The sequence below is a fragment of the Vanellus vanellus genome (assembly GCF_965231255.1).
Source record: "Vanellus vanellus genome assembly, chromosome: 3".
In the NCBI taxonomy this organism is placed as follows: domain Eukaryota; kingdom Metazoa; phylum Chordata; class Aves; order Charadriiformes; family Charadriidae; genus Vanellus; species Vanellus vanellus.
The window spans coordinates 2,922,555-2,946,354 of record NC_138907.1 but is presented as its reverse complement, the minus strand read 5'-3'; the positions used below and the strand labels follow the sequence as shown (position 1 = coordinate 2,946,354).

Here is a 23,800-nt window from a genome sequence, read left to right as displayed (position 1 = left end):
TAAGGATTCCTCGGTGCGAATGTCATTGCTGGAAAAAAACATTCCTTTCACCATGTCATTTGAATTACAATTAGAAGAGAATGGGTGGTTCATGTGCTCTTAGCAATTATGCTGATGTGGGAGTTGTAGAGGTCCTACTCTGTTCTCCCTGCTTGCCTGGAGGTGTTAACAGGGCCCACAGCAGGAAAAAGTCCTTGTATGTTCTTCCTTTCAGCAGGAAAAAAAATGCCTTTCTGAGGTGGGTGGAGGGATAGTGGGTGGTTCTCCTTGGCTGGTTAGGAAATACTGCTTTTATGTAATCACTTTTCACACTCCAGCTAAGTGTGGAAAATAAAGTTTGGGTGTGGGCATAATATCCTTCCATTAAGAGAACCTGGGAATTCAGTGACTGGCATAGCTATTGTATGTTTCTGTGTTGAGTAAATGCATGTCAAACCTGAGGACGAGTTTGTGTATTGTGCTGTCTTAATGGAGCACTGAAGAATCAGTGCCCGTGCTTCTAAAATCAGTGTTCTGTACCAGAAACTGAAATCTCTCTCTGGGCTTGGGAAGTATTCAAAAGACTTTGTCTAGAATTTTTGGTAGATATTGCTGGAAGTGTACTGCACCTTCAGTGACTTCAGCGTTTTCCTCTTTGCCTCCTTTCCCCAGTGGATAGATCTTTCTTTGCCCTTCTTTTATTTCCATGGTTTTGGCAACTCCAATCCATTGACTTATTTTTGGTTTCCCTGTGAGATCCTTTTCTGTTGGGCTGTCTGGGGTCTCTGTCTTCATGCTGCGCAGTCTGGTCTCATCAGGTCCATCCTGCTTTCTCTCCCCTCTCCTCTGATGCAAAGCATAGACCCCTTCCAGCAAATAAAGGTTATGCTGCTCTGGCATGGCCTGGAGGAGGTGACAGCGTGTGGTTTCAGGGAAGGTGCAGGCTGAGAAGTAGTCTCCGTTACCAGCTTCCTGGTGAATTGCACATCATGGGTCCTTCAAGGCTTTGGACTTGGTGTGCGTGTGCAGCGCTCTAAGGGGAGCGTGCCGCAGGCAGGAGATAAGGTGATAGATTGACACTGGTTCAAACATGGAGTATGTGGACACTACTAGTCCATTTAACCAACAAGTGATTAGGTGTTTCAGCAGGATCGGCATCCAGTACTCACTCAGAGGGACACAGTTGTACATTTGTGGTCAGATGTTGCTTGCTTGGTCCATGTAATGCTGAGAGGAAAGGAGAGTGTGCTGCTGCTTGGTGCAAACCCTGAGGCTTGCTAGCCAAAAATTCAACGGTAGCCCTAGACGTACCAGGCACACTAGGAGCTGAAGAAACACCTCTAATGTTACTGCTAGAAACCTCATTTTGAGGAAGGCAGAGCGGGTCTCTGGATTTACTAGTCCCAGTCTGCACTCTCACCAAAGCCCCTTGTTTCACTTTCCAGACCAGGTGACTTGCTAACTTGTCTCATGAGGTGGTGGGCCCCTTGCGAGCGATGTGCTAGTGGAAGAGATCCCACTGAGCCAGAGCATGTGGAGTCGAGCATCTCCTGAAGTAAAGGGCATACGGTGATACTTGGCAATGTGTGGATGAGCATTGCAGTTCTGTGCTTAGTGTCACATATTGATCAGTTGTCCTCCAGTGTGGTTTTTGTCCTTAAAAGCTTTTGCTGCCACTGAACTGTAACACTGCTTTAATGTGCTCTAAATTTGGAATTGAGGTTTCTCTCTGTGTGGTCCTTAATAGGAAAATGTAATTTCTAGAAAACTGAACAGTTCCCTTTGGCCCGGCAGGAGTTGAAGCTTCTAAATACTGAATCCTACACTCCAGTTCTATTACCCTCTTTTCTTATGTCTTGTCATATTTTGTGGGTTATAAACATCACTTGAAGATAACAATATTCTGTGAAACAAAAGCAATCAACTATGTATTGTGACAGGAAATGTAGGTTGTGAGGAGATGATTTTTGGAAAACTGCTGGTGGGATTAACTTGAGTAAGGCAGACAGGTCATGAGTATCTTGAAGTGGCGTTGCTTTTTCAGAAAGTCATGGTTCAATGCCGAAATAAAAATTACCTTAATGCCTTGCTCTACTGCATTATTATGTATGTACTGCTGGGTCTACCATATTTCTCATTTTTTGCCTTTCATCTGTTAAAATCAATGGCTTCTAATTTTTTTGCTTTTAATTAAAAAAGTTCTTATAGTTGATTTTGTCCAGGCAAATAGCAAAACTAAAGATTGCTGATGCCTGTACTGGAAATTCAAAATCTAATTGAAATGCTGTAATATAATTTTGCACTCTGCTAATACAACTGATGTAAATTGCAAATATTATTTAACAGCCTCAATTTGAAACGTTTATGCACTCTTCAGAATGAAATAGATTTGCCTAAATGTTACTGTTTTTACATTAACGTAATGCCAACAGGCCATGATGGACCTGGGAAAAATACTGCTGCTGATACAGAAATCCAGAGAAGGACTGGTTTTGATTTGCCTGGTTCCTAATGATGGCTGGTATTGGTGCTTCTAGACTGTTTTTTTCATTAGATGCTTCATGCAGCATAGTAAAATGTCATAGTTGCATGCTTTTACTTCAGATAACGTGCAATATGAAACTGGGGTTGTCTGGCTTCTCGCCATTGTGCATTAGTGAAGGTGGGCGACTTCCTTAGCTTAGGAGAAGGGTGTCCTTCCTTAGGTTTACTTGGTTCTTTGAGTGGAAATTGGAGAGCTGGGATTGTCTTGTGAACTATTAGAGTTAAATTCAGCGAAGCAAAATATGCTCCTTAGATCATGCAAAAGGAGGCTTTAAAAATAATGCCTTCATTTGGAAGCTTGTATACATTATAACACAACAAAAACAGTAAAGGTATCAACATAAAGCAAATAGTGCAGTCACTTACTGTTACCAGTTTGATCGGTATCAGAATGCCTGATCAGTGGTCTGTTTGTGTGGAGTTTCAAAGTTTACTTTAGTCATTCTAACTTTTCACAATTTTTGGTTTAGTCTCCTTATTACACTGCTGTTCTTACACAAGTTAGTCTACGTTAGGAGACCCTCTGGACAAAGTGAGCTGATTAAGGACAGTGTGTAGGTGGCAATGTCAGGTGTTTTGTCTCATGTTAGAGACACTGTAGCTGCTCAGTAGTGTGGAAACTTGGAGAATGAAAATAAAGAGTAGCTACTGTGATGTATCTTACCCTAAGATTGGTCCCTGGCTTGGAGGGTGGAGGCCCCTCAGTGAAGATCCCATTGTAAGTGGAGAATTCTGAGCATTACCTCTCCCAAATTTCTGGGCTTGTATCTAGTTCTGTGGTTCTCTGTGGGTGTAGGTGTTGGCTATGGATCTGTTTGATTTACTGGGAACTGACTACTTGCGTGCTTTCTCCCGTCTTCAACCTAGCCTTTATTTCTGCTGAGGTTATTTGTTTGTTTTTCAGATGAGACCCTTTTTGCTCTTCCTGCTACATCTGCGCCTCTGATGCACTCCTCTGCAGGCAAGTTCTTTCTGCTCACCTTTGTCTGAATACATCCTGCATTTCTATCTGATCCCATTAACTCTTTCTATTAGTCTGCCTTTACTAAGTCAGCATGGGTCCAAGAATAGCCTCTATTGTATTTTTCAGTTTTGATTTTTCAGTCGATCTGTTCAAGATTTTAATACGCATTCATTTCTTTACATGGTAAACTGTCTTATAAACAAGCTGCAACCATCTGTGAATTCTTGGACCCTTGATGTAGGAGAGAAGTTGATACTATTAACAGGTTAACACATTAAAGCATAGTTGCTTTACTGATTTAGCAGAAAGATTTAATCCATAGTAACTTTCTGCAGTATTTTATATGTGAAGTTTGTCCCTGTAGTATTTATTTAGTGGTTTTTGTTGGCTACGCTGTCCACTAAATTCCCATTTAAAAAGTGTCAAAAAAAGACTTCTTAGTGGCATGCACGTTTGTGCATATGTTTATGCATAAGCATATACACATATCCTCTCTCTGTCTCACCTTGCCACCCCACCTTCCCTCTCTCACTTTATTAATATTGCCTGCTGTACTTGGATGCTCTGTACTTGTCTGGCATCTTCAGCTTTACTGTGTTCTGTGCGCTGCATAAAGTCGCTGCTTCTCTAGACTCTTGCATACTTCTCTGCTAGAAGAAGTGAAACAGTGTAGTGTACTTTAACTGATACTTTGTTTTAATGGCTAATAGTATTTTTGATAGAACTTGGAAGAACCTCTTAATAACTAACATCATGTCAACCTGTCATGAAAGTTTGCATTGACTTTAAGAGCACTTGCATTCTCTAACTTTCCTTTCTGTCCACGGTAACAGAAAAAGTTATGGACTTGCAGGAGCAGCCAGTTAGCACTAAGTCGCTTGGTCAAGAGGATTTTACTGCAGTCCCGCTTGATACTGCTCCTTCTCTTCCCTCCTTCTCTCCTATCTCAGCTGATCCCTTTAAAGAGCACTCAGCCTTTGAAACAATCTCAGATGGATTACCTGCAAGAGGCACTTACAAGGAAAATGCAAGTGAAGTTTATAAAGAAACTATGGAAAAGGCAAGAAATCCATTTCTTGCAGAGGGAAATGAAAAAGACATTTCAGAAATGAAATACTCGGAACCCCCATTTCCTAAAGCAGAAGCAGCCATTTTATCTCAAGCTAAAGAAGAAACGCAGCTAGAGGGCCCTAAAGAATTACTTAATCTGGAGAAAATGCCTGCAGAGCAGCTGAAAATGTCTCCAGAAACTCCTCAAGATTTGTTTGAGAAAAATGAGGAAGATCTCTTTTATAACAAAGACAAATACAGAGGTGGTGATCACGGTGAAAAAGAGGCATTGAAAGAAGACCCTCTTAGGAGGGAAGAATATGCAGACTTCAAGCCGTTTGAGCCAATATGGGAAGTAAAAGGTGCTAGTCACGGACTGAGCAGCGTAAGAGAGGATGTTGGAAGTAAGATAGATGCCAAACTAGAAAGCAGTTTAGATGAGAAATATGCTGTAGATAAGCCGTATGTGCAGAAGGATTACGAAAGAGAGAGTGAAGGCAGTACTGAAGATCTCTCTTTCCCAAGTACCCCGGAAGCTGTAAAAGAACCTTCGCAGACTTACATCACTTGTACTAAATTTGAATCCTCTATAAGTCCTGATGGTAACAAAGTCAAATCTCTTTCCCCACTAGAGGAAGGCACTTCAGAAAATAGAACTGATGACGAGAAAAAAATCGCAGAAATGAAAGCTCAGACGAGCACAGAACAAGGTGATTTTAGCACTCGAGCAGTTGGCAAGCAGGAAGGCCAGGAAGCTGACTATGCTAAAACAGAGATTATATCAACAGCGCCATCTGACACTGCAGCAAATATGCCTGAAGGTCTTACTCCTGATCTAGTACAAGAAGCATATGAAAGTGAGATGCATGATGTGGCATGTACAAAACTTGCTTATGAAACAAAGATTGATTTAGTTCAAACCTCCGAGTCAGTACAAGAGACTCTGAAACCTGTGACACAACTGTGTCCCTCATTTGAAGGGTCAGAAGCTGCTCCATCACCAATATTGCCCGATATTGTTATGGAAGCCCCACTGAGCACTGGGACTGCTGGTGCAGAAGCATCTGCTGTGCAGCTCGAAGCTTCCCCATTAGAAACATTTATTCCTACTGCTAATTATGAGAATGTAAAAGAAGAGACTGAAAAACCTCCCTTATACCAAGAGGCAGTGAATGTACCACGGACACAGGCCCAAGAAGCAAAAGAGGCACTAGCATTTAAAAAACCTGATCATGAGAGTAGTGCCAGCCCTGAAGATACAGAGACTCCATATATATCTATTGCATGTGACTTAATTAAGGAAACAAAGGTCTCTGGTGAATCTGCTTCTCCATCCTTTACAGATTATTCAAAGACACCAATAACAGAATGCGTTTCTCAGGATGTGCCTGAACACAAGGAACTTGTTGAAAAACTGTCCCCTCAGTTTGGAAAATCTGACTTGTTTAATAGCCAGGTGATACCTGACTTTACTGAGAAAGTGAGTGAAGATCCATCTGTCATCTTGAAAAGTAAATCAACTGAGAATATTGTAACTGATGACGAACATGAAGAACGACTGGTGGATTCAGTAGCTGCCACGGGCAAGCCTTATCTGGAGTCTTTCCAACCTGAACTGGACTCTTCCAAAATTGTTGCTGCTCTGCCATCTGAGCCAACACCTACAAAAATAGCCAAGGCAGAGAAGATTCCTCTTCAAATGGAAGAGCTGAATACTATGGCTTATTCAGCTGATATATCTGTTGCTACGGAACCAAAAACAGGAGACAACAAAGCACTCTCATCCATGGAGTCTTCCCCAGTCCCAGTGGAAGATGACTTTGTGATGTTAGCTTATCCTAAAACTGCTCCTGAGTTTGTGGCAGCAGCCACTGACAGAGAAGTAATGCACAAATATGAAAGTGAAGAGATCAGTAAGGCGATCAAAGGTGAGAAGAGGCAGTTGCCTTGCCCAGAGCTACCCTGTGATCTGTCTATAAAGAATGTAGAAGTAAAAGCTGAGGAAGATACTAATGCCTTGAAAAAGTCCTTAGAGGCTGTGGACAGAGAAGTGCCTGAAGTATCCGCGATGTCCTTACCGGCCACAGATACCTCGCCTTTACCTGCTGAAAGAGAGATAGTCAGTGTAGTAAAATCAGAAGCTTTTGAGAAGGAAGCTGGGCGAGAAGCTGCTTCTGTTAAAGAAAAGGAAAAACCTACTGCTGTATTTTCAGCAAAGCTGAATAAATCTTCAGGTAATCTGTGTATGCTGTCTTGCAGTTCACTAATCTGCATAATTCTTTAGCTAATCTTAAGCATGTCATGACTTATTCTTTTTAAGTCACTTTCTGTAACCTTCTTTGTGTAGGCTGAGGGTAACAGAAATGTTAGTACCTGCACTTTTACCTTTTTTGTATTCTGATTGCTTTAGTACTTTTTTTTTCTGTTTATCAGGAATGGACTCACTGTCTCCAGTTTTCTCCTTCAGTTCTCCTGCTGGTGATCTGTTGATACAGAAATAAGTTACTACTCACTGCAAGCTCTTCTGTGGTTGTCTACAGCCTGGGCATTAGGTGGCCTTCCAAACTTGCTTTTAATATGTGATAGTAAGCCAAAGATGACACTTCAGTCTGCTGTGTATACATGATTTGAAGAGGCATTTCTTTTTCATACATAGTTCAGATATCGGACTTTGAAACTTAGGAAGATACCCTTGCTGCTACAGTATGTACAACTTGTGTCTGGAACCTGAAAAAGACCCTGCGCATCTCCGCTCGCATGAATTGCAGCTTGCATTAGATCAAGGCCAGTGGTTTAAAATAAGTAGTGCATATGAGGGAGCTTAGTATTCAGGTTACTACGAAAGAAAGTGGCCATTAAGAAGTTGAGTATCCTGCAGACTTAAAATTGGTTTACACACAACACAGATATTAATTTCCATTTTTCTTTTCAGGTGGGGTTTTCACTTCAGTTTTGTATATTTTTTTTTTCTAGTAATGTGTAGTTAAAGTAGCAGAAACTTGAAGGGAAGGTTAAGACCATTGAGTTGCCTTCAATTCTCTAAACTGAATGGCTTATGAAGTTCCTGCTCTTTGTAGACTAGAGGAATCTTTGCTTTTTTGTATCGCAGCACTCTGCTGCTACTGAAGTCTTGCAGGAGAAGCATTCACGCTAAAAAACAGTGACCACAGAAAGCACAATTAGTCTGTTCTAAATAGAAAATCAAATGTTAGTTTGACTCAGCAGTAGTATACATGTACAGTAGCTGCAGTCTACAGTTCATAAAATACTACATCCCTAATGTATGTCTTCTACATCAAATGTGTTTTGGAAGGGAATAACATGGGAATGTTGGAGTGTTGGTGCAACTGAAATAGGGTTAGGAAAATAAGGTAGAAGGTGTAGTTTTTATGTTTATCTTTGCATGATAGTTGCCATTCCTCCTGTCCCACCTCTTCTAGCCATACAGGTAGGCAGAAAGAATAGACTTTCTCTTTTCCCTTGTACTGAAACTTCAATACTTGCACTGTTAAAACACTGTGTTTGTGTTCTGTGAAGACCTACCACCTTGAGCTCAGGCCTCCAGCATATAGTACTGTCTAGAGAACAGCTGCTGTGTATCTTATACTTCAAGTCAAGGGCTTAATTGTTTAGACATCAAACTACTTTAAAAGCAAACAACCAACAACAACAAAAAGCCAACAACCCAAACCATTGCACTTAGTATACTAGCTTTTTTTGTTAGTTCTTTTAACAAGAAGCCCCTGCAAAGGTGTGTTTAATCATTGCATGGATGTAGTGGATTGGGGGTGGCAAATCACTGCCTTGGGAAGAAAGACTCTTACTTTGGGTTTGACAAGGACACAGCTGATGCTGTCTATGTGAAAAGCACTGGTGGAGAAGCTGCACATAAACCCATTTGCGGTAGCAGGAGAGGGGTGTTGAATGGTGTCTTTGTTCTCCCATCTAGTGGCACAGTGTTGGGACAGGGTGCGCATCTGTCCGGCTTTGGTGTTAGCTGAGGGATGGAACCTGGACCAGGCACAGGGCTGGGCTGAGTGTGTGGGAAACTGGGCAACTGTCTACAGTCTTTCCATCAGTGTTGTGCTCACTCTGTAAAGCAGTTGCAATTTTACTTTCTGACTTGCTGGGTTGCTTGGGAAGAAAAATAAATATTTTTTTTTTTTTGCTTTAGTCCAGAAGAACACTTCCTTAAAGCTAAATAGATGAGAATACTAACTCAAAAATGTGGTCCATTTTCTTCCTAGTGTCCTGTCCCATTCCATGTCTGTTCCCTCCCCATCCCCACCTCCTGCCCCTCCCAATCTGTGCTGTTTACATTTTTGCTCACTACTGCTCTATTATGGAATACAGAACTGGACTTCTGAGACCTGCCTGAAGAGTCATGACAAGCTATGAACAAAATCAGTTCTCAGCTGTTAATATGACATTACTTAAGCACAATTTCAAAGTAGCATCAAAGAACTAACACATATGCTTGTCTTCCACACTTTCAGAAAAGAGGGGTAATTCACAAGGCCAAGAAGTGGATCTGTGCATGTGTTTGGCCTTCTAAGGCTATCTTTCTGGGGCCTTTTTTCTGTCTTCCCATCAGTGGAACCGAAACAGATTTTACTGTGCCTCAAGACTGATGCTTGTTAAAACATTAATATGAACTGCCTTGCTGCTGCACTTAAAATTAAGATTCTTGAACACTTACTTAACAGTGCTATTTTTTTGAAAGCTAACCTAAATGCCAACATATCTATATGTACCTGAAAGTGTAACTTCAGACAGTCCCAGTGGACTGCAGGGAGCTAACAGACACTCTAAAAGGGTTGTGGATTTTTTTTTTTTTTTTTTTTTTTAAGCTCCACCACTCCAATAAAGCAAATATAAAGCTTTGAACAGCCTCCTGCGTAGAACGAGGTTTGTTTAATGCTGCCCAGCAGACCCTTGGGTAACCTGTATTGTTTTGTAATGGTATCAGACCACAGGGACCTTGTACATCATAGCTGCACGGATTTTAAAAAACAAACCAAAACCAATTCAGAATTGCACTTCACTATAAAGAAACCTCTCTCTTTGTAAGATGTCCCTAATTATAACAATTTCAACAGCAAATATTACTACTTCCCCCTCACCGCGCAACACCAGAAATTGCTACTGTCCTGCATACAGAGTGCTTTGGTTTTTTTTTCCTTTTTCCTTCCATTTCTCAGTACATACTGTATTTGGCTTCCTAGCAGATAACTTTGCTGCTTCGCTTTCACCAGACTTTAAAATACACATACCCCATAAAAATACTCCGTATTAAGAGGTGATTTCAGAGCGGATGTTTCCGGATTGTTCAGATGCTGCTGACCTCTGCCGCAGCCGCTGCAGCTCCCGCTTGTGCCAGGGCTGGTGCTGGTGGGGTGTGTGTCCATCAGGACAGTGCAGCGGGGACTAGGGAGTCCTGTCCTGAGGCATGCTCATAAAAGAGGCCTTTGATGCCATCTAGTGTTTGTAAATGAACTGTGACTCCAGTACACCCTGCCCTTCTGAAGATTGCGTCCTGGGTTTTGAGACATGCTGAACTGTTGAATATTCTTAAAGTTGAAACCTAAATATACATATTGCATATCTTAGCCCTTCTGTTGTACAGGCTTTCTTCACTGATAACCCCTTATTTATTTTGGGTAGAGATCATTAATTCTCCCAAATAAGCTAGAAGGCCATGCTTTCCATAAACATTTTTTTGATTGGTGGAATGTGAAAGGATTTTATATTATCAAATTACAAAATCAGAGTATATTGTAGAGACCCCCAAAATCTAAACCGTGACAAAATTGTGTATGAAAATGTAGCTGCAGTGACAGTTTAATACTCTAGATGAATATACAGAGATATTTACAATAAGATTTAAATATGGCTTTGAGATCTTGACTATCAAGGCAATCAGTTTCTCAGGAGACCCTTGTTGCATGGCACTTGAGCCACGGCACTACATCAGGCTCTGTAGACGTTCATCTCAGATTAAACCTTACGGGTTTACAGATCTCTTGTTTTCATATATGCCCCAGGGCACTCTGTAGTTGAATTTCAGAAATGCAGCTAATTACTAGTATCTTACTTTTCCCAAATTTTCTTGAGGGGGCAAATTCAAAGGTGATGTCTAAGTGGGAAATGTACTTTGAGAGGGTGGCTGAGCAGTAGTAATGATGAAGCTTTTCTGTTTACTCCTGAGTCATGGGGGCAGAAATAAAATACTACCTGTGATCCTGTAACAGCAAACCAGGTCATCGCAGTTATGTGAAGTAAAGCAGCATTCCAAACTTCTTTTAAGCATCAGCACTGTACCCGCTCGGTTAATTTCTGGTAGTTTCTGTATTTGTAGTTAGTTAAATAGAGCCATTCAGCAGATGGGAAGTGTTTGGTGTGGTTTTGTTTGTTGTTTTTGGAGGAAAAATACCTTGGCATGCCTCTGGAGTTTCTTTCAGGTGCAGATTATTTGTAAAATGTAATTCAACATAAAATCTCATTTTAATTTCATTTGACTTTATTCTTAGATTCTTTGGTTGTTCAGGTCTTCTTTTCTGCTACCCGGTAAATAATAATAAACAGAGACTTCTGTTGCAGGCTGGAGAATCTGGGGAGGAGTAGGAGGAAGTCGTAAAAAAAACCCAAAACTTTGAGTGCAATTTTTCTGAAGGAAAGATGTAGACCTGCTGTGTTTCATTAGAGCTCTCATGTCACCCCCGTTGAGAGGCAAAGGCTGGTATAGCTAAGGCTGCTAACAGAGCCAGGCCTTTGGGCAGTTACTTGCAGAGTGGCAGAATTATGGAGAAAATAGAGCGTTTGTGGTAAGTTATCAACTTTCCCAGAAGCACAGATAGGTGCAGTGTTGAATGAGGCTTTGGGTGAGAGCAGAATTAAGTAGTCATCCAAAATACTCTTCGGTGCAAAAACGCTGTTGTCAGTCCAACTGCTCAGGGTGGTTTAATGCCTACCTGGGGAGTAAAGCACTCGCCCTGCAGGCATGCAGCCCCTTTGAACGTAGGTGCATTCAGTAGAAGAACACGTTTGGAATTGATTGCATCTGCTTTAGTTGTCTGGGTGACTTAATAATACCATTTTGCAAATAGCCTGTTAGTCAGACAGTTTTTGTGTAAGTGTTGGTGTAGGGACAGGCATGCAGTTTCCCTAATGTAACAAAAAAGCTTATACAGAAGTTTGTTGATAGTGCTGCTGCTCAGTTTATATGCAGGTTAGGGTTACGTGGTGTATCTTGCCTGAAATAAGAGATGTGAGTACAGAGGGACAGAGACTTCATTTTAGGTACCATTTGCATGGCGTGGTAAGAGTGAACGTTGCGTATGCAAAGAGGAGGATCTTGAGGGCAGGGAGAAACTCCTGTGGAGGGAGTTGGTGGCTCGTTTGAGATGGGAGGATAGGGACTGGTAACGCAGCCGTTCTCACGGCTCGGCTGCGTGTTTGTCCATGTTCTGGCTGCTGCCGATTTGCTGTGGCTGCATGTGTGGCTACAACAAAATGTCTGTTAAGGCATTTTTTGCATAAATGTACTATTTTAAGTATGTACTATTTTAAGTATGTACTATATAGTACATGAAGAAGAAATGAAGAGGCTTTAGTTGTGTATCTTATATAAATTTGACAATTAGGGGAAGGAACTTTCTGAAAGCACCAGGTTTTTACACAGTCATCCAAACAAGTGTGGGGGGAAAACCACAGATTTTGGTGGTTTCCAGTTGATCTTAAGAACAGGGCTCTGGGGCAACTTTGTGGTAATCTTTCTCCATGTAAGATTGTCTGTTCTAATGAAAAGTAAAATTGTCTATTTAAGACCTGAATCAGGATCTCCATCCCAGCCGGTCTACAGTATTTTTTTTGAAAATGGGTGAATGTCCTTTTCTGGTTCTTTAGAAAATGGTTTATCAGATTTTTAAGAGGTTTTAGAGCGATGCTGGGGAGTTTGTAGCATTTTGTTGTCAGCCCTAGATATTGAGAAGAAATTCCGGACTAGAAGAGTAGTTGTTTTTTCATGAAGGATGGAAAACAGAATGGCAACATCATTCTAAACAGTTCTTCTCTTTCAGATTTTAAGTTTCTAGTTTATGCTCGTCACACATCCATACAGTACTTTCTGTTTGTAACTTCCTATATGTTAGTAGTGTAAATTTTCAGGTTCCTGTTTTTATTTAAATGAAGGGAGCATTTAATTGCCAGGTCTGTAGCTGAAAACACAGGATGCTGATGTAAAATAAAAAAGGGAAGGTGTTTGGTTGTAGGAATTAGGTAGGGGGCGAGAGAACTGTTCTTCCCAGACCTCCATTAAGATGAGTAAATACGGCTGAGCAGTTCATAAGGACTAAAAATACCAGCAAAAAGACTTCTTGTGTTCTTCAGGAGCCTCTTGCATTTGTTACAGGCACAGAAAGAGTCCTATTCTGTTTTCCTTCAAGCTTTTTTTTTAAAGGGAGAGGTGTGTTACAAAGATGTCTCTGTTAGTCTTCTAGACAGTCGGACACTTGTTTAAAAAAAAAAGAGGGGAAGGCATATATCTAGGAGATTTATAGATGTGTTTTAACCATTGTTTGAAAAGCAATCTGTTTAAAGCTTGTCTAGCAACTACTTTTAGCTCTACTCCGCTGTGAAAAGCCGCTTAGGGCGGTTCGGCTTTTGTTAGCCTGCGCTGAGCCTTGCTGCACTGGTGTTCCCAACGCGCTGCCGCTGTGCTGCGGGGAGAAGCCGGCTGCCTTCGTGCTGGCGATTTCTTTCTCTGCCTTGCAGCTTTTCAGGTTCTGTTGGCGAGCAGTAAGAAGCAAATGGCTGCAGCGGCCGGGGATTGCATGTTAGCCTTAGTGGCGGAGCATTAGCAGCCTGGTTACCGCTGGCACTGCGTCAGTCGCGCTCCACACCCCGCGCCGTCAGCTGACCGGCCTCCTGCAGCACCAGTGCAGCAGCAGACTGCAGACGCTGCTGGGGAAGCCCATGTTTCCCATCCTGGGCTGTAGGTTTCTTCTCTTGCAGCTGTCCTCTTGGTATGCATAATTGATAATCACAGCTGGAGGGTAGATCGTTTGTGGAGAGATGGACAGTCAGCCGAGCAGTTGGAAGGATAAGGGTATTTGTTCTTTCACCTTTTTTCCTTTTTTTTTTTTTTTTTTAAATCTAAAGATGCTGCGGGTTGTTTTTAGCAAATGGTGTTTGTAGCATGTATGTGATTGTGAAATGTATCTGAAAATGTAAGATCTGTTTGTACTGTATGCAAAATTGTAAAAGCTGTAGGTTAAAATCGGTAAATATGAGCAATGCAGAAGAATAAATTATTTATGTGGGTGAAATAGCTTGAGTGACACTGCAGATATTTTCAGTGCTACAGAGCATATTAAAGAACAGCTTGTTTTGGTTTGTACTGCACAAATATGAGCATAGTCTGAATTTAGTTAATGTTCCTTTGAAATTCCTAGGTTATTAATAATTTAATAATACTAAGCATTAACTCGAAATGATGTAGTGCCTGCATTTCATGTCGTTTAATAATTTTATGAGGAGAAATCTTATGCAGACTGTAGAAGGTTATTTCCCCCCTTTGCATGCCCCCCCCCCAAGTTTGGCATAGCATGTTTAGAGCCTACCCTTAATCATATTTGCTTTGGATTTTTCAGAATTCTTTTGGATTCTAGCTAAAACTGTGTCGGATTTTTCAGAATTTACAGCCATAATATCAAATTGTTTTAGGTAAATAAGTAGCTAGCCTTAAATTAGTGTGGTTCTGACCTTTGTTCCTGTAACCACCAATGGGAGATCACCGGCGTAAATCTCTGTGGATCATTATATTAGTGCTCAGAGTGTAAGAATTTAAGCCTTATTTGAATACATAATCTTCAAACTTTATCAGCAAGACAAGCTTTAAAAATTTTAATCATTTCTGGATGCTTCAATATTTCCTTAAAGGGCCCTGTCATCCTTGGTAGTTGTACTTATGAAATTTTCTTCTTTTTCTATAACTGTTGTTCAAAATCTATGTGTTTTCCTACTTGGACAAAATTGCCAGCTGTCTAAAATCCGTAGAATGCTCTATTGAAACCTAAATATGTGGCAGAAAAGCCCTGCAGGGGAAAAGCTTTGCCCCCTGCAAAACAAGGTTCTAAAAGTTCTCATCTTTCATTAAAGGACTGTAAAATATTAGGAAAAGATATTCCGTAGCATTTAGTAATATGTTCTTGATATGTAACTAGTTTAAATGTTCAGCACTCCATACATGAAGCCTGAGATTCTTGGGGCTGGGGAAAAAAAAAAAAAGGTGAGGTCAGAAGGTTTTTGTAAAATTTGAGAGGCGAATTACTTTTGGGTATACAGGCCCAATTTTCAGGTTTTCTTGGTGGTGGTGTGTCCCTCACTGCAACTGAAAGCAGACATTTCCAAGTCTAGACTTTGAGGCCTTGAGAATAATGGAGTCTTTCTTGGTTTAAGATTAATGAATTGCCGATCACGAGCGTGCCTGTATGGCTCACCTCGGGGGATACGCTAACCAGCATGAGCCGTGCTGTTACAGCTGTGTGGAGGAGGCCAGTAGCGTGGGGTCTGCGCACTTGGTTTCTTTGCAAAACGTAGACCTGACTAGTTGGCCTCAAATGAACAAAGCAAACCTGAACCCGTCCTACCTGCATATTTTGTGCTGGTATAACTGCTTCAAGCAGTGTTTTAAATTCCTCTTCCCCCTGCCTTTGTTTTCACATAGCGAGTGGCATCCCCTTAGGTGGAGGAAGCTGGTTTAGTGCTTATTTCTCCCTCCAAGGAAGTCCCTACTGCCTTGAGGTTAATAATAATTTAACTTGTAGAGATAGGGTCTAAGAGAAGTTGGAAGCAGAGCAAGAAGAAGCTTTTCTGGGGAAGCAGAAGAGTCTGGTTCCTCTGGTTTTGCAACTGTTCTTGACGCCTGGTTAAGCGTGGATTCTGGTAGCGTTTGTTTATAACGAGACGAAGTGCCTTGTTTCATGTGTTCTTCCTTCGTTAGGTCAGGCTCTAGTGGCATGGAAAATGATGGGTAAAGTTCAGGGACTGATTACACTATTCATCTTCCCCCAAAATAAATATAGAAGCAAATATTGCAAAATGCTTCTTTCCATGCGAAAAAATAACCTTAAAAAAACCCCACAATCAAATCTAAAACCAGAGAAGAGCCAAAAGTATGGTTCATAGTTAGTCTTTCCAACTAAAGCACTACTTTTAAATTAATATAATCCTAAACTTTGTTTTGGTCTGCAAACCATGACACACGTGCGACAACTATAGTAGTTGAGGAACCAGCAATAGTGAAAGTGGTATAACCTGTGGTATTGATCATCTAGATAGGCAGGGTGAAATAGGTTTACCCTGGGGATGGCATGACTTTTATTTTTAGCACTTTTTAAAGACAGGGCCCAATGGAGTAATTGGTACTAATATGTCTAACATTTATTTATTTAATTTTTAATTATTTCAATGAATCGTCAGGTTTTAATGGATAAATAATGCTAATGGTAGGATGAACACCACAGCTATGCTCCCAGGCTATCCCAGAATTATTGCTTTTTTCTTTTATTAATGTGCTGAAAATCTGTCTGAATTCTGGTTCAGATTAGTTAAATGGTGGAAAAGGTTGCATAGCTTGTGTAGCCCTTGAGCTTTTTAGATGTTTATCATGAGTAATGAGGGCTTTGAAAAGGTTTTCCCAGTTCATACAGTGTGCACACATGCACAGGTATATGTATTAATAAGAAATGAAAGAAAAAATACTGCTTTGGCTCACTAATAATTGTAAGATAGTATTTGCAGTTTTTGGGGACAATCTGGGTAGTGTTGGACTTTGTTTTCATTTTAACATGTGCTGTGAAATCTGTATCGCTTTTTCTTGCTAGGGGTTGTGGGGCAGATGCCCCAAGTCTGAAACGTGTGTGATGCTGACTTGTTTTCTGACCTTTGGGATCCGGTTAGACAAGCCTGTCAGTCCCACTGGACATGCCACTTCTTTGTAAGGTCGGTCCCTCAGACAGGGAAGGCTCCGTTGGTTGAAGTCAGCTCCACGTGCTTGGCACCACGTGCGGTCATGCTATAACCACCCAGTTTCACCAGCCTGGGATTGTTTTGTTGTTACTGACTTGCAACAAGGCAGTCAAGGACCAAACTGGCTTCCAACTGGTCTGATCAGGGTAAAAGGAGGCTTGAATCTTGTGGCCCGGTCTGTACCTGCTCCTGCTCAGGATGTCCACCATGATTTTAAATGGTCATTCTGCTGTAGGGAATCTTGAAAATGTCAAACCCCAGCCTACTAATGGTGTTTGTGCTTGGCAGGCTTTGACCACTTGATGGGTTGGCGGCTTCTCCTTGGGCTTGGTCTTTCTCCAGCTGGGGCTGCCCCACACCGGGCTCAACCGGGCTTTGAAAGTGGAACTGCAGGGTCAGACCCTGCCTGCTCGATACTCTGCGAGAAAGATCAGTGGAAGCCCTGAAGATCGCTGCCACGTGTATATACGAACTTTATTTAGCGGAACTGGAAAATGCTTCTCTGAATGGAAATTAACAGCAATTTGCCTGTTTGCAGTCGCGTACTGGCTTTTGCTGGTCTGGAGTTAATTTTCTTCATAGCAGCCTGTACGGTGCGTGTGATGGTGACAGTGGTCACTCTGCACTTCAGATGCATTTGAAAGCTGCCCATTCTCAACGCTTCTATTACATTTCTGTATTAGTACAACGCTGACTTGTGCTTTTACACTATTTTTACTATTATTTGAAGAATATAGAGAATCTCTGCTTACCTTTCAGATTACAGAAAGGTTCTAGTGTAATGGCTGTTGTTCATACAATGTTTGTAAATTGTACACTGTTTGCTTTTTTTTTTTTAATCTTCTTCTCCTTTTACACAAGCAGCCTTTCTTTGGCGCTGAAACCCTTTTTTTGTTTGTTTCCAAACACTGGATAGAGAGTAGTTGTTCATTGTGAGCGCGACCCTCTCGCGCTCGCTCGGCAGCTGCATTCCAAGGACTTAGCGCAGAGGCAGCCATTGGCGGGGGCCGGCGGGATTTCGTTTCGGCTGGCGGCGAGGCGAGGCGGCAGGCAGTTGCGTCGATCCGCCGACCTCCGAATGCCCTCGCAGGAAGTGAAAGGGCTGTGGGTAGTCAGCTGTGCAAGATCTGGGTGCATGCAGGCACACGCAAGATGGATGCCAAAATGGGTTAGTCCCTTTTTCTTGGTTTTCTTTAGCAAATGCGAATTAAGCCCGCTTGTAGGTCTCGAGGCTTTTAATTTCTTTTTCTCAGAAAAGAGAGGGTTACTTAGTTCAGCGTTGGGTTTGGTTTTTTTTAAAGAGGATTATCAGGTTAAATATATTAAACCACTTGTTTTTGTCATCAAAAAACAGTATGAATTGTTTGGTTTTAAGTTAAATGTCTGTGAAAGAAAGAAAAGACTTAAAAAATACAGTGATAAACCTATCACGGCACTTGCTTTAAAAGCAAAATGTAATTGGATGAGTTCTGCATGTAAGGCACGGATGCTAGCAGTACTATTTTTAGACGTGCCAAGTGACAGTTCGTGCTTACCAAATGTAGGCAGCTGTTCTTGCTTTAGAATAGGCCCGGAATACTTGCATTAAATGCATGAGATTATAGTATAAAATAAAGCTTAAAACGGTTTCCATGAGGCAAGATACTGCTTGGCAGGGCTGTTCCTGAGCACTGTTTGGGGTTTTTGTTTTTCTGGGCTTTTTTAATCTGCTGTGAATATCTTCTGTGTAAGTTAAAGCCAGGAAGCTGCTTCTAGTAATGCTTTTAATCTTTTTTTTTTACTTAGGAAAGAAATGCAAATACCTGTTTCTGATCAATTGGAGAATGTAAATCAATTTCATGATGTACTCTCTTGGGCTGAAAATTACAGATCAGTTTTTCAGTGACTTATAACACTGAATTTCCCTTTGAGGAATTTACAATGAAACCAGATACGTATGTCGTTAAGCTGAGGCTGATTTGGTAGTTCTCCAAATGGAGCGGAGGCAGAGTGAGGAAAAATGCTTCATGTGCAGCTCTGCTGTGGTCTGGGAGGTCCTAGCTTGGGGATTTTTCTTACCGATTTCTGAGAACAAAAGACGTGAAGGTGGGTCGATAGAGGCCATTTGGCGTTTGTGGTATGCTTTAATTCCAGTCATTCACCTTTGTTTCTGCTTCGGAAACTGTCATACAGATGAATTACTGTCCTTACATTCCTATAGCTGGCTTCAGGTGTCATGAGTTACTGCTTGGAATAAGTGATTTCCTAGGAAGCTGTACACCCACCATCGGGGAGACACTTAAAAAATGTGTTACAGAGGAGGGAGTATCTCATTTACAGAACTAATGCTATCTGCAAACGGAGAGGAGTGGGGCTCATACTTAGTGTGTCACATGATACGGGAGCGGCACTCAAATTTGAATGTATGGATGCTCAAATTGCAGCATTTAAAAATAAATATAGTTTCAGTATTTGGAGCAAATGGAAAGAAATTAGTTTTTTCAAAGGTTTCCTGCATGATTTAGGAGCACAAATTCCACTAATTTTTTTTTTTTTTTTTTTTTTTTTCCAAGGCTGGTTTTGAAAATCTCACCCAGGTGTTAGGGGTACTTGCAGCTCAATTTAGGTTTACAGTTTAAAATGGTTTTTAGGTCAAGCTCACAGTTTTGTTTGTAAGCTCCTTTTACCTGCTAAACTTGCTAACGTAAGGTGTACAGAGACGCTAATAGACACTTCTGTGACTTGAAGCACAGCCAAAGAAACCAAAGAAAATGTTGTTAAATTTAGGGGTTATAGCCCATACAAAAGGAGTTCTACAATGACTTGATTTTTTGTTAGTTTGTTTGATTTTTACAAATATTACAGAAAAGTTGTCTTGCTTACAGCTTCATTATTTGACAGGGAAAATAGAAGTGCAGCTTTGTAACATGAAGAGACCCAGTGGAATAACAGGTCAACAGGGTGCGTGGATAGGTTGGGCTGCAATTTGACGAGGACTTTAGATTGGTGCTGGTCTGAGAGCAGGAGCGTCACCTCCGTCGGTTGGCTGCTCTATCTCTCACCCCATATGTTTGTGGAGTCACATGGCGAACCGCAACCAGAATCTGATCTGGCTGGCTGCTTTGTTTTTATTTTATTTTTTGGGGGCAATAGTTGTGAGCAGCGTGCAGAAAACCAGGCTGGTTCTGTGTGTGGCCATGCAGAGGAAAGGAGTGGGACTGAGTGGTGGTGAAGGTGTGAGGCTGTTTCTTTCAACAGCAGTTTTGGTTTATGACAAATTCAAGGTGTTCATGCAACTGTAGCCTGGTTCTGTCTGTAGATATTCAGGAAACTTCTACTCAAATGTGAATTAAATATTTGGATAAAATATTTTGCACTATGAAAATGGCGGCTTTATGTTTCTGACCGGGGTTCTCATCTTTCTAGCGCCTGCTGCTCAGTACGGTTTCCCTACAGAAATAATTAGGAAAGAACTTCAGCTTCTGAAACACTGTGAAACTGCACCATAGGCCCAGTGGCTTTTTCATACCCGCAAAGGGATTTTGCAGACTTTGCCCTGCAGAGGCTACTAAGTATTTAATGTTGCTGCATTACCACATTTTCATCCTGTAAGCAATAATAGTCAAATACTATTTTTTAATTTTCTTCTACAGTCGTTCAGTGTGAGAATCTGTTCTGAATTGTGATACGCTATTTTACAATGATTTTTGGTGATGTTTAGGGTGAAATAGGATTACTAAGCTTGTGGTGTAATAGTATTAATATTTCTATAATTTATCTTGAGTTCTGTATCTAATACATTGTTGCTACTAACAAGCAGTTTTGATGCAGAAGAGGAATTTGTTCTTGTGAAAATCTAATCAGCTGTGGAAGTAGAACTCATCAAGAGTGAGTTTTATTGTGTGTCTCACCATGAAGTAAAAAACTAGACTAGATGCCCCTGCCTAGTTCTGTACTCAGTAATGGGGACTGACAGCGTTTGCCAGATTTCATGAGTTCAGTAAGGTAATCAACCAGGTGCAACAGCACCTCTGCAATGGATGTACTATGCCATTACCTAGGACTTGTGCAAGGGTGTAGTTTACTCTAAACAGTGATACTAAAAATGGCATAATATTGTGTTCTCTCATGAGGGTCACTTCAGGAAAAAATAAACTTGGTTTACAAATGAAGTTTTTTGCATTGGAGCACAGCAGATTTAGCCTGGATTGAAACGTCAGTGAGGCTATTCCCTGTTCACGGCTCAGTCACCCATAATCAACATTATAAACTCCCGTGGGATTGTCTTCAATCAAAAGGAAACAAAATGAACTGTTAATGAGTCTTGAGCAGTGCCTTTGCCTCTATCAGACTCGTAAAGATGCGGTGGTTTAGAGATCTGTTAGCATGTTGTCATTTGTCCTAACCGGGAATTGGAATCAATCTCTTCAGTGAGTGACCTCCACAAAATGCACAAAAAGAAAATGGAATGAAGCACAAACTGCTGTGGTTGTGGTGCAGAACACAGCACAGTCGTTGAAGAGATTAATTCTGGCATTGCTTGAGGGCAGAATTGTTCTTAAATTTTAGCAGTTACATTTGAGGTAATCCTAATAACAGTAATCTAAATAATCTGAAGTCCAATGCAGAATCTGCTAAAATAACCTATTTCTAGTTGTAATTTCAGCTCTGGTTTGACAATGAGATCGCAAGTTCCATTCTTGATGGCTCTCAGCAGTCAAGTGAATCATGTTTTACTGTTTTCATATGGATGCAAAAGGTATCTTGTTCTAATTTCTTACCTTTTTTAAATTGTAGTTGTTGACCTCCTTTACTGGCGAGACATTAAGAAGACGGGAGTGGTGTTTGGTGCCAGCTTGTTCCTGCTGCTTTCATTAACAGTGTTCAGCATCGTGAGCGTGACAGCTTACATTGCCTTGGCCCTGCTTTCTGTGACCATCAGCTTTAGGATATACAAGGGAGTTATCCAGGCAATCCAAAAGTCTGATGAAGGCCACCCGTTCAGGTGAGATTTTTCTTTTAGTTCAGAAAACATGCGTTGTTTTGGGGAACAGAAGTATTGGTGCTATTAGAAGTGGTAAACGACATATGCTGTAATATGTTGCGTAATAACGTACTTAGTCTCTCTACTGAAAAATCTGTTACCCAGCCTGTGACTACTCTTTGGGTTTTTTTCAGTAGGCATATACTGTGCTAAGGAAAATGATCTGAGCACTTGGTCCAGGGCATTTCCCTGAGAATGCTAAGATACTCTTAAAAATTTACATACTTCAATCTAATGGACTAAGGTGCGCATTTTAAATGATACAGTCTTCAGAATGTGAACCAGTGGCAGATGATGTACAAAATTTAAACAATACCCAGGAGATGCAGTACTTTCAATGCAATATATTTAGCAAAAAACAGAATAAATGTAGCAGGGGATACTTTTATCTTTTTGGAACTTTTTTTTTTTTTTAAGAATACTCTTAAAATGTGTGGTTTAGTGTACAGCAGCATAGCTGTGTTCTCCACATGCATGGCTGCCTTGTCATAAGCAGAATCCAGGTTCATTGCAGCCTGCTCGGGTCAGAAATCCAGAAACTTGGACTCTGAATTCTAAGGCTTGAGGAGTTGAATCATAGGATTAATTTAGGTCCACAAACAGGACCTTTGCTTTAAGTGATGAGCTAAGTCCTTGGGGCATACCGTGTGTGCGCTTCCCTGCAATGTGGCAATACGGTAACCATGGTATGCATCCTTTCCTGTGTGGAGTACAGTGGTGCCCATTATTGCAGAGCTGCATCTTAAGAGAAATAAAAACCTATTAATATGTTGGAGTAATTACTAAGAGTGCGTGTTTCCTGTTTCCATACCAGCCCTGTCCCACACTGCTCAGACTTGCTTCTCGCCTTTTTTAATCGATGGAGTGGTTCAATCTCAATTTCCCTTGCACCTTTCAGAAACTCCTGCTTCCCCTCCGATTTACAGCTCTCTTAGTAATTTTTTTGGTGTTTCCAATTATTCTTGTTCTCTTCCTCTCATGTTCAGTAAGGCAAAGTAAAATGTTTTCTTAGGTTTTTACCTCCGTTCCTCCCTGACTGTGTGTAGTGGCTCATTTACCCACTGGAAGTCTGTGCCAAAAACAGCTGTGGGACAAAACTCTGGCAAAAAAGGAGCATTTACTTTCAAGCTTAGGTCTGATATAAAAAAAATGCATCTGAACAATGGGCACCAACATAAAGTATAACAGTATGAAATCTATATATTTTATAAACTTAGGGGTTTTTTTTGGGTTTTTTTTGGGTTTTAACCATCAAGGCCTCGTATGGCGCTCCTTATTCACCCTTATTAGGGTGAATAATTCCCAGCTGAAATCCTGTTGGCTCTGTCTAGCCAATAGTGCTCTTCAGTATTCAGACAGCATTTCCAAGTTTACCAGTTAAGGTCTTAGCAAGAACAAGCAAAACTTGTTCTACCTGTGCTTTCTACAGTTTATTTCTAAAAATACTGATATTCATAAGAAGCTTCCAGATATTCTTGTCCAGCATACCTGGTTGCTTATGTTTTTATCTGTATAGCTTCAAGAAGGATATTTTTACCCGAATTTGGTTTGACAGTGAAGAGTGCATCCATGAGCTCAATTTACTTTTTGATTCAGGTACTGAATATCTTGCTGAAGAGTTGAAAATGGTGTGCAGATTCGAGCCAAGTGTGGATAGCAGAATGTAGCCTTGAAATGGCCACCCTCTGTAGTTACTGTTTAAAGTATTTCAGTTTGTTTTGGACTCGCCACAAGGCCATGTTTAGCTTTGTCTTATATGATATACATAGGAGCTTCCACTGTGCGTTTTTTATTAAAAAAAAAAAAAAATCAAACAAAAACACCCCAAAGAGAATCCCCCCCAAATGAAAGTAAAAGTTTACTGTAGTAACTGTGAAGTGAGTGCCCTCGTACAGATGTGCTGCATTGCTCCTTCCCCCTCCAACGTGCAAATTAGATAAATAAATTATTCTCTATTTAAAGAGTCTAAATTGCCATAGCCACTGCAATTACAGATAAAAGTCGCTGAGTGGTGGAAGGAACACTTAACCAGATAGGGGCTTATATCTTTCTGTTAAAAGAACTGTTGTCACTAAGTGTAAGAAATGTTTTTAGCAAATTATGAAAAAATTGCCCATTTTACTGTGCCTTAGTGTGTTTGTTACAGCTTAATGGTAACTTCAGAAGTGCCTTCCAGGGGTATGAATGGATGTGTTGCTTTTGTAGGATTT

The 23,800-nt window shown here is 40.9% G+C and overlaps 1 protein-coding gene across 5 annotated transcripts in view; it reads left to right on the top strand.

The window, feature by feature from the left end:
- The window catches only part of RTN4 (reticulon 4), a 50,539-nt gene that overhangs the window by 13,662 nt on the left and 13,077 nt on the right, over nt 1-23,800 (top strand). For 2 of the 5 annotated variants that reach the window (XM_082480405.1, XM_082480404.1), the window contains 3 exons: nt 3,428-3,484; nt 4,321-6,771; nt 21,344-21,551. In XM_082480405.1, the coding sequence (XP_082336531.1) occupies nt 3,428-3,484; nt 4,321-6,771; nt 21,344-21,551 (2,716 nt within the window). Of the gene's footprint in view, nt 1-3,427; nt 3,485-4,320; nt 6,772-13,465; nt 13,644-17,692; nt 17,736-21,343; nt 21,552-23,800 lie in introns of those variants that run through there. The other 3 variants (XM_082480407.1, XM_082480408.1, XM_082480406.1) reach the window with 3 other exon arrangements.